Genomic DNA, 11,668 nt, shown 5'->3' with positions numbered 1-11,668 from the left:
AAACTCCCTAATCATTAGTAGAGGCCGCTATCGAGGCGGGCGGGATTAGGTGTTCGATCAAAAGAGCTTCCTAATACGTACCCTCACCCCTTACTCCAGATCTCCGTGAGCACCCGTGTTCATTGGCATCCACGAGAGTCATTCTAGACATAGAATGCTAAGGGTAACGATTGCTTAGTGTTCATGTCACTACTTTGTGTCTTGACATGACACGAGGTATTCGAACGGTTCCAATTTCCCATAAAAATTGGTGGCGACTCCATACAAAATGCAAACGCTTGTTTTCGAGCCCCTTCGCCAAGCGCCCCCGTGGGCGGCCCGCTGTCCACAGAAAGTCAGACCCGCGGGTTGTTAATGTTCGTTAGTTATTTAATGTCGATTATTGGTATATAACTCGAGTAGAAGTGATTTAATCATATTACATGCATATGGAACCGTCATAAAGCGATAAAAGACGAACGAAACATTATAAGTTATGGTTATTCTACGATGTCAGAATTTATATACAAAACATGAATTAAATACGGTTGAAACCAAAAAAAATAAAATTTGAAAAATAAAGAGAAATATGTACAAAGACGAATTCAAGGGACGAATCCGGGTTTGAATAAGATGACGAAAACCCGCAAATATTAATTATAGGGGATTTAAGCCGAAAAAAGGTTGAAAAAGATTCATAAAAACTAATTTGAAAATTATTAAGTGAAATAAGGGAATGAAAGAAGAAAGAAAAATAAAAGACGAAAGGAACAAAAACTCGAGGAAGAAGAAGAAGTGCAACAACTGAAGGCAGCCTCTAGAAGAGGCGCAACAGATGCTGCGGCCTCTCCAGAAGGCGCATCATTGATGCGATTCTTCCCCACGTCGTTTCTCTGTTGTTTCCGTCAAAGGGTTTTAAAAGGTGATTAAAAAGAAACGGTTTTGAGCATGCATATGACATAAATTCTTACATTAATTATAATACAGAAAATAAATATAGAATTAAGATGAGATTTTACACCCTCAGACTTACATGTTAGCGTTGCGAGATTTAACTAAATCGATTTTTAGTGGTAACTCGACTAGAACTTTAATGCAAATATGAAAGTGCCCCTAAAAAGGATTTTAAAAGATTGATTAAATGATTGTGTAGTGGTCAAATTGGTCGGTCATGCAAACGTGACTGGTACTCAGAATGATCTGAGCTTATGTGGTCGATTGATCAAGCACGTAGGCGTCGAAAGCTTAGAGCAAGGTCTAGAATGCAAAGAGAGAAGAGAAGGGCGGACACTCGCGTGAAAAATATGTGAGGCCGGAGGTCTCTATTTATACTAAACACACGGAGGAATTATGGTAAGGGCAGAATTTGGAAAGGAATAGGAAAGAAAGATCCGGAAACAACCGACTTAGTTGAAACACGGAAACTTTGACGAAAAGAAAGCCCTGAGAAAAGGCGCAGCAGGTGCTGCGTCCCTTGGAAGAGGCGCAGTACTTACTGCGTCCTTTCTCCGGTAGTTTCCTTCTGCGCAAGAAAACGCGTTTGACAGCCTGTCGTATTTTAGGCATAACTTTCTCTACAAGAGTCGAATTAAGGTCATTTTGGTGGCGTTGGAAAGCTAAGAGAAGTGAAATGAAATGCACATTTTGCAATGTAAAATTTAGCTAAATGATTAAGCCCTGAGAAATTTCGGGTTGTCATTTTAGCTAAATGAAATGCACATTTTGCAATGTAAAATTTAAGTTTAGCCCAAAGAAGTGACATGGGACTCAAAATGAGATATACTCCTAACATTTTATGACATCCTAACCTTAGGTAGACAAGCACATTGCTTTTTGACTCGGGATTCGACGGTTTTAGGAAATGAAGACGGTTTTTGATCCGGACTCCAAATGTACTCTAATTACTGCCAAAACGACCGTAATGACACCAAGATGACAACCAAGGGGTAGACACAAGTGTATGAGTTACCGTTTATTAACCGATTTATAAAACGTCATAAAATCGCGACATATGCTAAACATGCGGCCCAATCATCACTGGGTGTTTGGCGGGAGGTGCAGAAATGAGGTATCTACAGGAGGCAACATGGAATCTTCTAGCGGATGATATCCTTCATAGGCAACGTAATATTCTTCAAAACCGAGGTACTACTTTAATATATTGCTTTTTCTTTAGTTCATTTAATTTACATTCTTTGCACATAATAGTTATCAATACATTATGACGAAACTGCAAACATCATTATAGGTTTGGGAACTAACTGATGAGGAATTGAAAAATTATGCTTTGATCGATATAGAAGCATCACTCCAATTAAATGGGAGTAGTTTAGCAAGATTTGAAGGGATGCCCCTACCCGATACATCGTCAACGATACATCACGCGAATACGATGGTCATGGATGAGTTGTCTTATGACAAAGAATCGTTGCAGGCAGAACACGCGTCTCAACTATCTTCAATGACTGATGAGCAGAGGTCGGTCTATAATGAAATTATGGAAACTATTGCATCTAATCAAGGAGGGGTGTTTTTTGTGTATGGCTATGAGGGGACTGGTAAAACATTCATCTGACGAACTTTATGTGCTGCCCTCAGAAGTAAGGGTGAAATTATTTTGCCTGTTGCATCTAGCAGAATTGCAGCAACGTTGATACCTGGTGATAGAACAGTGCACGCGAGACTTGGCATTCCAATCAATCTCACCGACAACTTCCCTTGCCCAAGAAGTAAACCTGGTAGTGATTTAGCGGAATTGTTGATCAGAGCGAAGCTCATTATATGGGACGAAGCGCTAATGACTCATAAACATGGTTTCGAAGCTGTTGATAGAAGTTTGAAAGACGTGATGCGTGTTGTAGATGAGCGTAATGCAACACTACAATTTGGCGGGAAAGTGGTAGTTTTTGGTGGCGATTTTCGCCAAACATTACCGGTTGTTTCCAAAGGGAGTAGAGCTGACGTTCTGCATGCTTCTCTTTGTTCGTCGTATTTGTGGAGTTCATGTAAGGTATGTTCAAAACTTGGTTTCCAAAAGGGTACTGAAACGTTATTTAATTAATTTATATTTTCTTTGACTATTTTAAGATGTGTCTTAAATTTCAGGTACTTACATTGGCTAGAAATATGCGCTTAAAAGTCGAAAGTGAAGACACTAATGTATATGAGATAAGGAAATTCTCGGAGTGGATTCTGAAAATTGGAGATGGGTTGGCCGGGGATCCAAATGATGGTGATGGTGAGGTTAACATAGAGTTCCCCGACGATTTACTTATTCAGCACGTGAGTGATCCCATTGCCTCATTAGTAGCTATCACTTATCCTGCTCTTCAAAACCGGTTATGGGACCCAAATTATCTTCAAGAAAGGGCAATTCTTGCACCCACTCACGAAATACTTGAAGATGTAAATGATTATGTGTTATCTCTTATTCATGAGCAAGAGAGAATTTACTTAAGCTCCGATGAGGTTAGTAGAGATGATACAACTATGGGTGAGCCTAACCTTTACTCCACAGAATTCTTGAACAATATTAAATGTTCTGGCTTCCCTAACCATGAATTAAGATTGAAAGTCGATGATATGGTTATGCTCCTTAGAAATATTGATCAACCGTGTGGGTTGTGCAATGGTACCAGATTAATAGGGACATATTTAGAGAGACGTGTAATTAGATGTACAGTTTTGACTGGTAGTCATAAAGGCGATATAGTGCACATTTCTCGCATTACACTTACGCCTTCGGATTTCAGTAAATTTCCAGTCCGGTTCAGTAGAAGACAATTTCCCATTGCTGTTTGTTTTGCCATGACAATAAACAAAAACCAAGGCCATTCCTTATCTTAAGTGAGCATTTACCTTCCAAGACCGGTCTTCAGTCATGGACAACTTTATGTCGCGATCTCGAGGGTTACAAGCAAACAAGGCCTTAAACTATTAATCTGCGACAGTAACAAGCGTACATCGAATATTACAACCAACGTAGTTTACGATGAAATTTTTGAGTATTTGTAAAGTTCAGATTACTTATACATTTGTTGGATAATTTGCATCGTATGGTAGTGATTAGCAACTTACATATACGTCGAATATTCAATTGTGGATTTTTTAAATTATCACGAGATTGCAATTTTAATCATGCTTATTTATATGCTTCCGTATCTTACGCCCCGTGCATTTTTTGCACGGGTTTAACACTAGTTTACTAATAAAGCCGAATCAAACAAGATCACACATGAATATATTTTCACTTATTTATTAAGAGAAAATTACAATTGAATGCTCATTTGTTAATAGTGTACAAAAAATAAAAGTGGTAGAGTGGAGTTGAATGGAGGAAGTACACTTTACTTTTTGATAATCAAACATCAAAATCTTTGATCTTGAACATCGTTAAAAATATGAAACTTTAAAAGACGAAACTTGCGTATACAGATGAAAAAAAAAAGTTACATATGATGAAAATCTGTTAGAAGTATTGTCTTGAAAACCACCTAAAAGGATCTGAACTTTTCTGAATTTACTAGTTTTATGCCCGTGCAATAATTGCACGGGTCTATTTGAAAAATTGATACAAATAAATATTAGTCAAAGTGTACACAATAATAAAATTTAGGTAAAGTTTATGACATATAGTATTGTATATTTTGAAATATAACTTATACTCTGTATGTTCAATACATCCTACCCTACACCTTACACCTTTATAAAAAGTGTGAGGAAGTAGTTCAATTAGGATTCTCTCAATTTCCTAAAAGAAATGGAGGGTCCATTTCCCATCAACGGTCAAGATCTCATCTCACGGCAATCTAACGGTCTATGTTTTCAATCGATAAATAAAGGAAAAATATAATAGAAAGAGATGTGTAATATTATATTGTAATGAGAGAGGAAATGGACAAGAAATGGAGAGAAAGAAATGGAGAGGATCTTTGCTCGAAGTAGTTACTAATTACTATTCATCAATGAATAGTAAATCTGGGATGAATAGTGGAATGTGCTTGGATCCGGTTTGCATTTTTTTTCTAGGTGGGTCGGGTTGCCTTTGGGCTTTATTGACATTGTCTTTGAGTTTCCTTTGGGCTTTAGTTGTGGTTGCTTTGGACATGTCCATCGTTTACAAATCACTCGACACTACAGTCCTACAACCTTCTTTTTTTAGAAACCCTAAAACACAACCACAATTCTGATGTTCCCTTCTCCATCTTTTTTCTCAATCCACCATTAATGACACTCACTACTCAAGCTTTTACCGCATTATCCTCCACTCCACAAGCAGCCTACTCACAGATTCTAACCCACAATCACACCATCATCAAAGATCGCCCTACTACTCTTACGAAACCAACGCACGACAACCTCACAAATCTGATTTCGCTGCTCTTTTGATTCCAGGTATGCAATTACAATCACCGATTTACAATGCTTAAAAATCATTAATTCTTGTTTGAACTTGTATGCTCCAATAGACCAATACTCATTCATTGTCTTATGAGGTCTATCTCTACACTCCTCCTACTGATTCATCGATCATCTCCCTTCATCATCTGCATGTTCCTTCACCATCTTCTTCTTTGGTTCTCAAACTAGCAACAACAAGACACCTTTTCGTTTGACTTGAGTTAAGTCGGCTTTATTTCTTTATCTTTTTTAAAAATTTGTAACCCTACCTTTTATTTTGTGTCATTATGGTCATTGTTCAGTTTCGGTTTCTTGATTTTGCTCGTAATCTAGGATTTCTTGTAAATATGAGCAGTGGCGGACCCAGGGGTGCGCACAGCACCCCACGTGCGCACCCTTGGTTGGTGGATTTTTTTAAAATTTTTCAACTGAGCCAAATTTCAATTATCTATACATTATAGGTGTCTAACAAACATTGAAGAAGCAAGTGGTGCAGCGGATAAAATCTGTTGTATTGTTTAGGAGGTCATGTGTTTGACGCTTGCTACAAACAAACAACGATTATCCTTTAATGTCCCAAATTTTGAGCAAATTCAAACCTTGATTTTTAAATTATCGATTCTTAATTTTGTAATTTAGATTTCAAATTGTTAAATTTTTCGCTTTGATGAGTTTATTGCTATGAATTTTGATTACTTGCTAGTTCAATTGACATCCTTAATTTTAAATTTTTAAAACTCTAATTTCAAAATTTCCAATTACAATTCTAATTGAAAATTAAGAATATAAATTATGTTTTTATTTAAGATTAATTTAAAAATACAAAACTTTGGAGTGTTTGTAAATTTTCTTTTACCATGATATTTACTAGGAGTATGTAATGCGGATGATAAAGTTTAATCATTAACCTTCTTGCTATATCGTTTGATTTTTTCCCTAATTGGCCACTTCTACTCTTAAATTCTTTTTGTCGTGATTTACTATATAATGACGGTGATAAAGTTTAATCATTAATCATTTTGCTATATGTTCAATTTTTTTTTTTTTTCTTAATTGTACACTCCCATTCTCGATTTCCTGGGTCAGCCACTGATTATGAGTAATTGTTCCGTTAGGATTTCTTGATTTAGTTCATAATTAAATTAATTTGACTAATTTGAATTCCAATAACTGAATAGGATGGGAAGGTTGCTGAGTCTTGGGCATCAATATGGGGAACTTACCCCGTATTTCCCAATACTTACTACTGGAAGGAGGCCAAAATCGCAAGAAACAACAAATAAAAATCCGGTAATTCCTTTTCTTTCTCGTATATCACATATATCAAGCAAGTTCAATTTTATAGCGTAGTATCTTCGTCCTGTTTTGTATAATTTTTGTTGATTTAATAAGGGTATTTCAATATATAATTGTAGCTCTATGCTCAATGTATCCCCAATTTTGTGCTTCTTAAATTAGGGTTTTCAACATATTGAAACGAAGAAGAATCAAAAGCAGTATCAACTTCTTTTTTCTTGTTCATGGTTGAGTTTAACAGAGAAATTGTTTTGGATTGTCGAGAAAAAAAAGTAGGATTACGAAGACATAGCCGAAGAAGAGAGTAAATTTAGAGCGAATGATTGGATTGCAAAGAAATGTTAAAGAGGAGAAGCTGATTATATAACATGGAAATTAATATCCAAAGATGAGATTGAGAAATTAGGAAATTAGGGATTTGCAGTTGGATTTTGGAAAGTTTTCAAGTTATGGCGGTGTGTTATGTGTTCGTCTAATAGTAAACTCCTCCTGGCGCGTCTTTTAGCTCCAATAGTAAACGCATATTTTTTTATTGTTTCTTAGTTCGGAAAAAAGTGGAATTTTGTTCTCACTATATGCTACTATTGTGATGTGAAGTTACCCTGATACATTTCAGGAAGTCTTGCTGAAGACGGGTCGGAGCAAGTGACGGATAATGCCACTCACGAAACGAATAAGGGGGACAAGATGGGGGCACCCCCATGTGCTTCCCTCTCTCCTCTATTTGGATCATTTGTGAGAGAAAATGGTATCCGTCACTCCAAAGTGACGGATACGTGCCGTCACAAATGAGATTTTGTGGATACATTTAGTTTTCTTATTTTGGGATTAAGGCTTTTATTTGAGATTTGTGTTATGCCTGCTAGATTTGTACATCTTAGCGTTTTTATACTCCCTCCTATTCACTATATTCTTCCCTATTTCCTTATTCGGATTATTCGGGTTTTCTTCCCTATTTCCTTTTTTGGGTTGATTTGTGTGGTCCAAATTAAATTGCATGTGGGGTAGTGTGTTTTGTGTGGTCCAAATTCACTTTCTTAATTCTTGTGCAAAAAGGAAAGGGGAAGAATATAGTGAATAGGAGGGAGTAATAAGTTTTGGAGATGTGTATTACTTGGTTAATGAGGATTTCTGTATTAGGGATTTTTTTTTTTTTTTTTTAAATTAGATTTATTTATGTATAACCTGATGTGTATTACTTGGTTTGGACTTTGGAGATGTGTATTAACCAAGTGTTTTCCCTGCCGATAGATCACAATGAGCTTCTGTATAATGAGACTTGCGCCAATTTGTTTCCTTTTTATTATGTTTTGTTTTTCCTCATGATTGGTGGTTGAGGTTGAGGTTGAGGTTAACTTTGAATTACTTTTGCAGATCCCCACAATGGCAAGTGAGAAGGTTCTTATAGCAAATAACACATTGGTGGTTCAAGATGAAGTTCTTTCGCACAGGCTGGGCCTCATTCCCTTGAAGGTCGATCCTAGACTGTTATCTTACTAGTCAGGTATGTGAATGATGGTCATTGACTGAAATTTGAACTTATTACCTAACAGTACACATTAAGGGCACTAATTGGCTAATGTTTCCTCTTTGAAGAAAAGGATGGGCCAAATGAGAAAAATACAATTGTCTTTGGCCTTCATGCTCGTTGTGAACGTGGTGGACAACGTCTTACAAAACTTTAGTGCCTTTTCAAGTATCTATTATTTAACGTAAAAGATTCTTTGGTAATAACAACTGTATTTCATTTCACTTTAGTGCCTTTTTGGTCATCACCATCATCGAGGTCAAAGAATACGCTTGGCCTGAACCCAGATAGATGAGAGCAAGAGACTTGATGACTACTTAATCTTACTGAAGCAAGCTCCTGTATACCAAAAAGGCAAGGTATAGAATCTGTAAATCTTTCCATTTTTTAGAAGATGATTAGATGGGTTCATATGTGTACAATTAATTCACAATTGCGTAGGCAGATTGGTGAATTAGAAAATGTATGATTCTTCTTTATATGATTCACCAACAAGAAGAAGAAGATGAGTTCTTCATTTTTCTTCTTTGTTTATATAACAGGTAAATCTTGTTTTGTTTATATAACTGGTTAATCTTGCTCTTTGTGTATTTTATATTTTCAATTTAATTTGGTTGTTTCTGTTATGATGTTTCGTTTGTTTATGTTTACTTTTATCCGTATTTATGAGGGTATAGTAAGTTCATGGTATCGACCAATATTCGACTAATTTTGAATGCAAGTTCAAATTGTTTTTTCAATTAAGATTTTTAGGTCCACTCCAATACATATTTTTTAGCCAGTTTGCAATTTATTTCTTTGTGTTTCAGCTACGCGTGTCAGTTTGCTATGATTAAAATACTAAGATGTCTCAATTGAACGCATTACAGAGAAATTGAGAAGTTAAACCTTTTTGAAATGACATGTAGAGAAGGCGTCATCAAAGTTGCAAAGATGTGAGTTGTTCTCTCTTGGTGGAATTTATTTTATAATGCTATATCTTATTTATTCCTTTTTATGCTATTATTTGTATAATTTAGAGTATATCTTAATATCTCTGAATACTATCCCTCAAGCCTTTTATTGTATTATCAGTGCAATGCTTTGTTTTTGTTAACACTAATGCACTCATGACTCCATGACATTTAGCACTTATCCTACATGTTTAGGAGGCTTCTCTTTAGTTGTCTATCGACCTCATTGCTTTGAAAAGTATAGTAAAAACCATTCAGAATTTCACATCAAAATTCTTAATTTTAATTCCAAATTGACGGGTAACAAGGTGTTTAAAGTCAAAAACTTCATAGATGGACTATCTGAACAATATTTTTTGATAAGATTATAATAAATCAGTAATATTCTAGACCTCTGAGTTCTGACCCTTATTAGTTTATGCTTAACTCCTAAATTTTTCAAATTGTGTTATATAATAGTATTGTTCTTGATGTGTTTGTTTTCTCAACAGAAAACATGGAGAACATTTAAGTAACAATGACTCAGCGTTAAACAGGTAAGAAGCGTCTGCTTCATCTTTCTACTAGCATCTCGTCCTAAAGCACATTTAAACATCTTTTAAACGCACCACTTTATTACTCCGTCAACATATGTCTGCTTTTTTACTCTTGCATCTCACTGCCAAATATGGTGTTGTGAATGGGCCAATTGTAAGTAGATGTTCTTTTTTTTTTTTTTAATGAACCTGCTCATCAGGATGCATTTATACTTGCTGAAGGTATAATAAATAAATTAGTTGATCATGTACTCTACTCCTTAAACAATGCATGCTAATTAAACCGTTATAATTAAAAACAAAAAACAGGGCAAGGGTTAGGTGTTAGTGTTGGTGGCTGGGTATTGGAAGTTGTAGGAAGAGATGTCGGAGGAGCTTCTGCTAAGGAGATCCTTGCTGCATTTTCTAAGTTGCTACATGTAATTAAGTCTTGAACTTGATCTTTGTAGTGCTATGTTGTTTTTAGTATAATTCTTTAGATTAGTTGATGAACAAGAGTTTTCACTATTTTTTAGCTACGGTGCAAGCATTTGTAAACTTTTTAAAAGTAGTAGATAAATTTCAATTGTATTGATGGTTGTGTGATTTGTTGGAAATGTAGAACTTGGATTCCAGTTTAAATGTGAATTTGTGCAATAGGACAGTTGCTGCAAAAGTGTTACTTTTCACTTAGATTATGATAATTGATGACTTGATAATGCTCATTAGTTGTGCGTAGTCACGTCCAGAAAATACCAAATATATTGCATTTACCTATACCACTTCTGTTACTCCTTAGCTGACCATCACTTCATTTTAATCGCAAAATTGAAAACTAAGTAAAAAGCAGTTGTATTCGACACTCTAATACTTGTGCTTATGAAATGATCTCCCTCATCTGTCTTATATTCATGAACAAGTTATGAGATATATCTATATAGGTGGCATTGAGTTGTTCTTGGGAGTCAGGACTCGTTGCACCAAGAAAACACAGAAAATCATCAAGTAAGACCAGCGGTGCGGGGGTGCCTATAGGCTGAGCAGAGAAGATCTCAAAGCTTTGTCACGGGCTTAAGTAAAAGATAGTTTCCAAACTCCAAGCTTAAATTAATCTCAAAATAAGACACAAACTATAAATAATTACCATGATAGCTCTACTACCAAATGCGAAACTTTGTATAATCGTCGACGGTTCACAAATCACAAAAGCTATTAAGAGTGAAGAGGCCCGGGTTTGACGCTTTGAATAAAAATTCTGTGTGAACACATTTATCAACTCCAAATATATCTTACAAATATAGAATCCGGTAACCAGGTAGTGATAAGTAAGATGCAGATTTAAATAGGGCAAAGATAAGTTCATAATGAGATGCATTATGGTGAAGCCTATGAACACCTGCCAAAAATAGAAGCTATAACAAGTTGACCAAGTTTTTATTTCTATTTTTAGATTATATAGTATGAGTTTTCTATTTTTATTAGAAGACATTACACTTTTGAATTGTAAAAGAATTATTCTTTTGTCGTCTATTTAGACACTTCAAGTCAAGTTTTTTTTTTTTTTTTTTGGTGTAATGTAAGATTTCATTAAGTACAAACTTAGGTAATACAATCTAACAGTTTTACAAACTAAGCCAATTTAATAGAGACATATCTCTATTTACATACTTCAATACTTTCTAACCATTGCCTATCAAGAGTATCCAATTGGTTCTGGAAAGTACAAATTCTCATCTTAGTAGCATTCCTAGCCAACCTAACTACCTCAGCAGGCCTGACAAGGGAGTGCTCCACCCTTGCTCTATTCCTTTGCAACCAAATAAAATAGAAACAAGCCATGAAAGCACAAAGTAGAACTCCTCTTCTATGCTTAGACCACTTCTGCATCCAAATCCATCTAAGAATATCTGTAGATGGAAGAGCAACATGACACAAACGAGCCATTTCTAACAAAACAGTTATGCTATACAGGCACTGCTGAAATAAGTGCATGTGTG

At 35.6% G+C, this 11,668-nt stretch overlaps 1 protein-coding gene and 1 long non-coding RNA gene across 6 annotated transcripts; both read left to right on the top strand.

Moving 5' to 3' along the window:
- Window positions 1-2,371: 2,371 nt before the first annotated feature.
- Window positions 2,372-3,825, top strand: LOC141641163 (uncharacterized). The gene is made up of 3 exons (XM_074449836.1): window positions 2,372-2,457; window positions 2,578-2,989; window positions 3,085-3,825. The coding sequence occupies exons 1-3, from the start codon at window positions 2,372-2,374 to the stop codon at window positions 3,823-3,825; spliced, it is 1,239 nt and encodes a 412-aa protein (XP_074305937.1).
- A 1,282-nt stretch (window positions 3,826-5,107) lies between these two features.
- LOC141642882 (uncharacterized) lies at window positions 5,108-11,232 on the top strand. Of its 5 annotated transcripts, none has more exons than XR_012543504.1 (7): window positions 5,108-5,373; window positions 5,569-5,599; window positions 6,558-6,669; window positions 8,050-8,562; window positions 9,073-9,138; window positions 9,648-9,692; window positions 10,002-10,347. It is a non-coding gene; the product is annotated as an uncharacterized LOC141642882 (long non-coding RNA). The 5 variants fall into 5 exon arrangements; XR_012543503.1 differs by lacking the exon at window positions 5,569-5,599 and having other exon boundaries at window positions 5,112-5,373; window positions 8,050-8,179; window positions 8,272-8,562; XR_012543502.1 differs by lacking the exon at window positions 5,569-5,599 and having other exon boundaries at window positions 5,116-5,373; window positions 8,050-8,179; window positions 8,434-8,562.
- The last annotated feature ends 436 nt before the right edge of the window (window positions 11,233-11,668 follow it).

This window comes from Silene latifolia, chromosome 2 (genome assembly GCF_048544455.1).
Source record: "Silene latifolia isolate original U9 population chromosome 2, ASM4854445v1, whole genome shotgun sequence".
Taxonomy (NCBI): domain Eukaryota; kingdom Viridiplantae; phylum Streptophyta; class Magnoliopsida; order Caryophyllales; family Caryophyllaceae; genus Silene; species Silene latifolia.
This window is presented reverse-complemented; position numbering and strand designations above follow the sequence as displayed.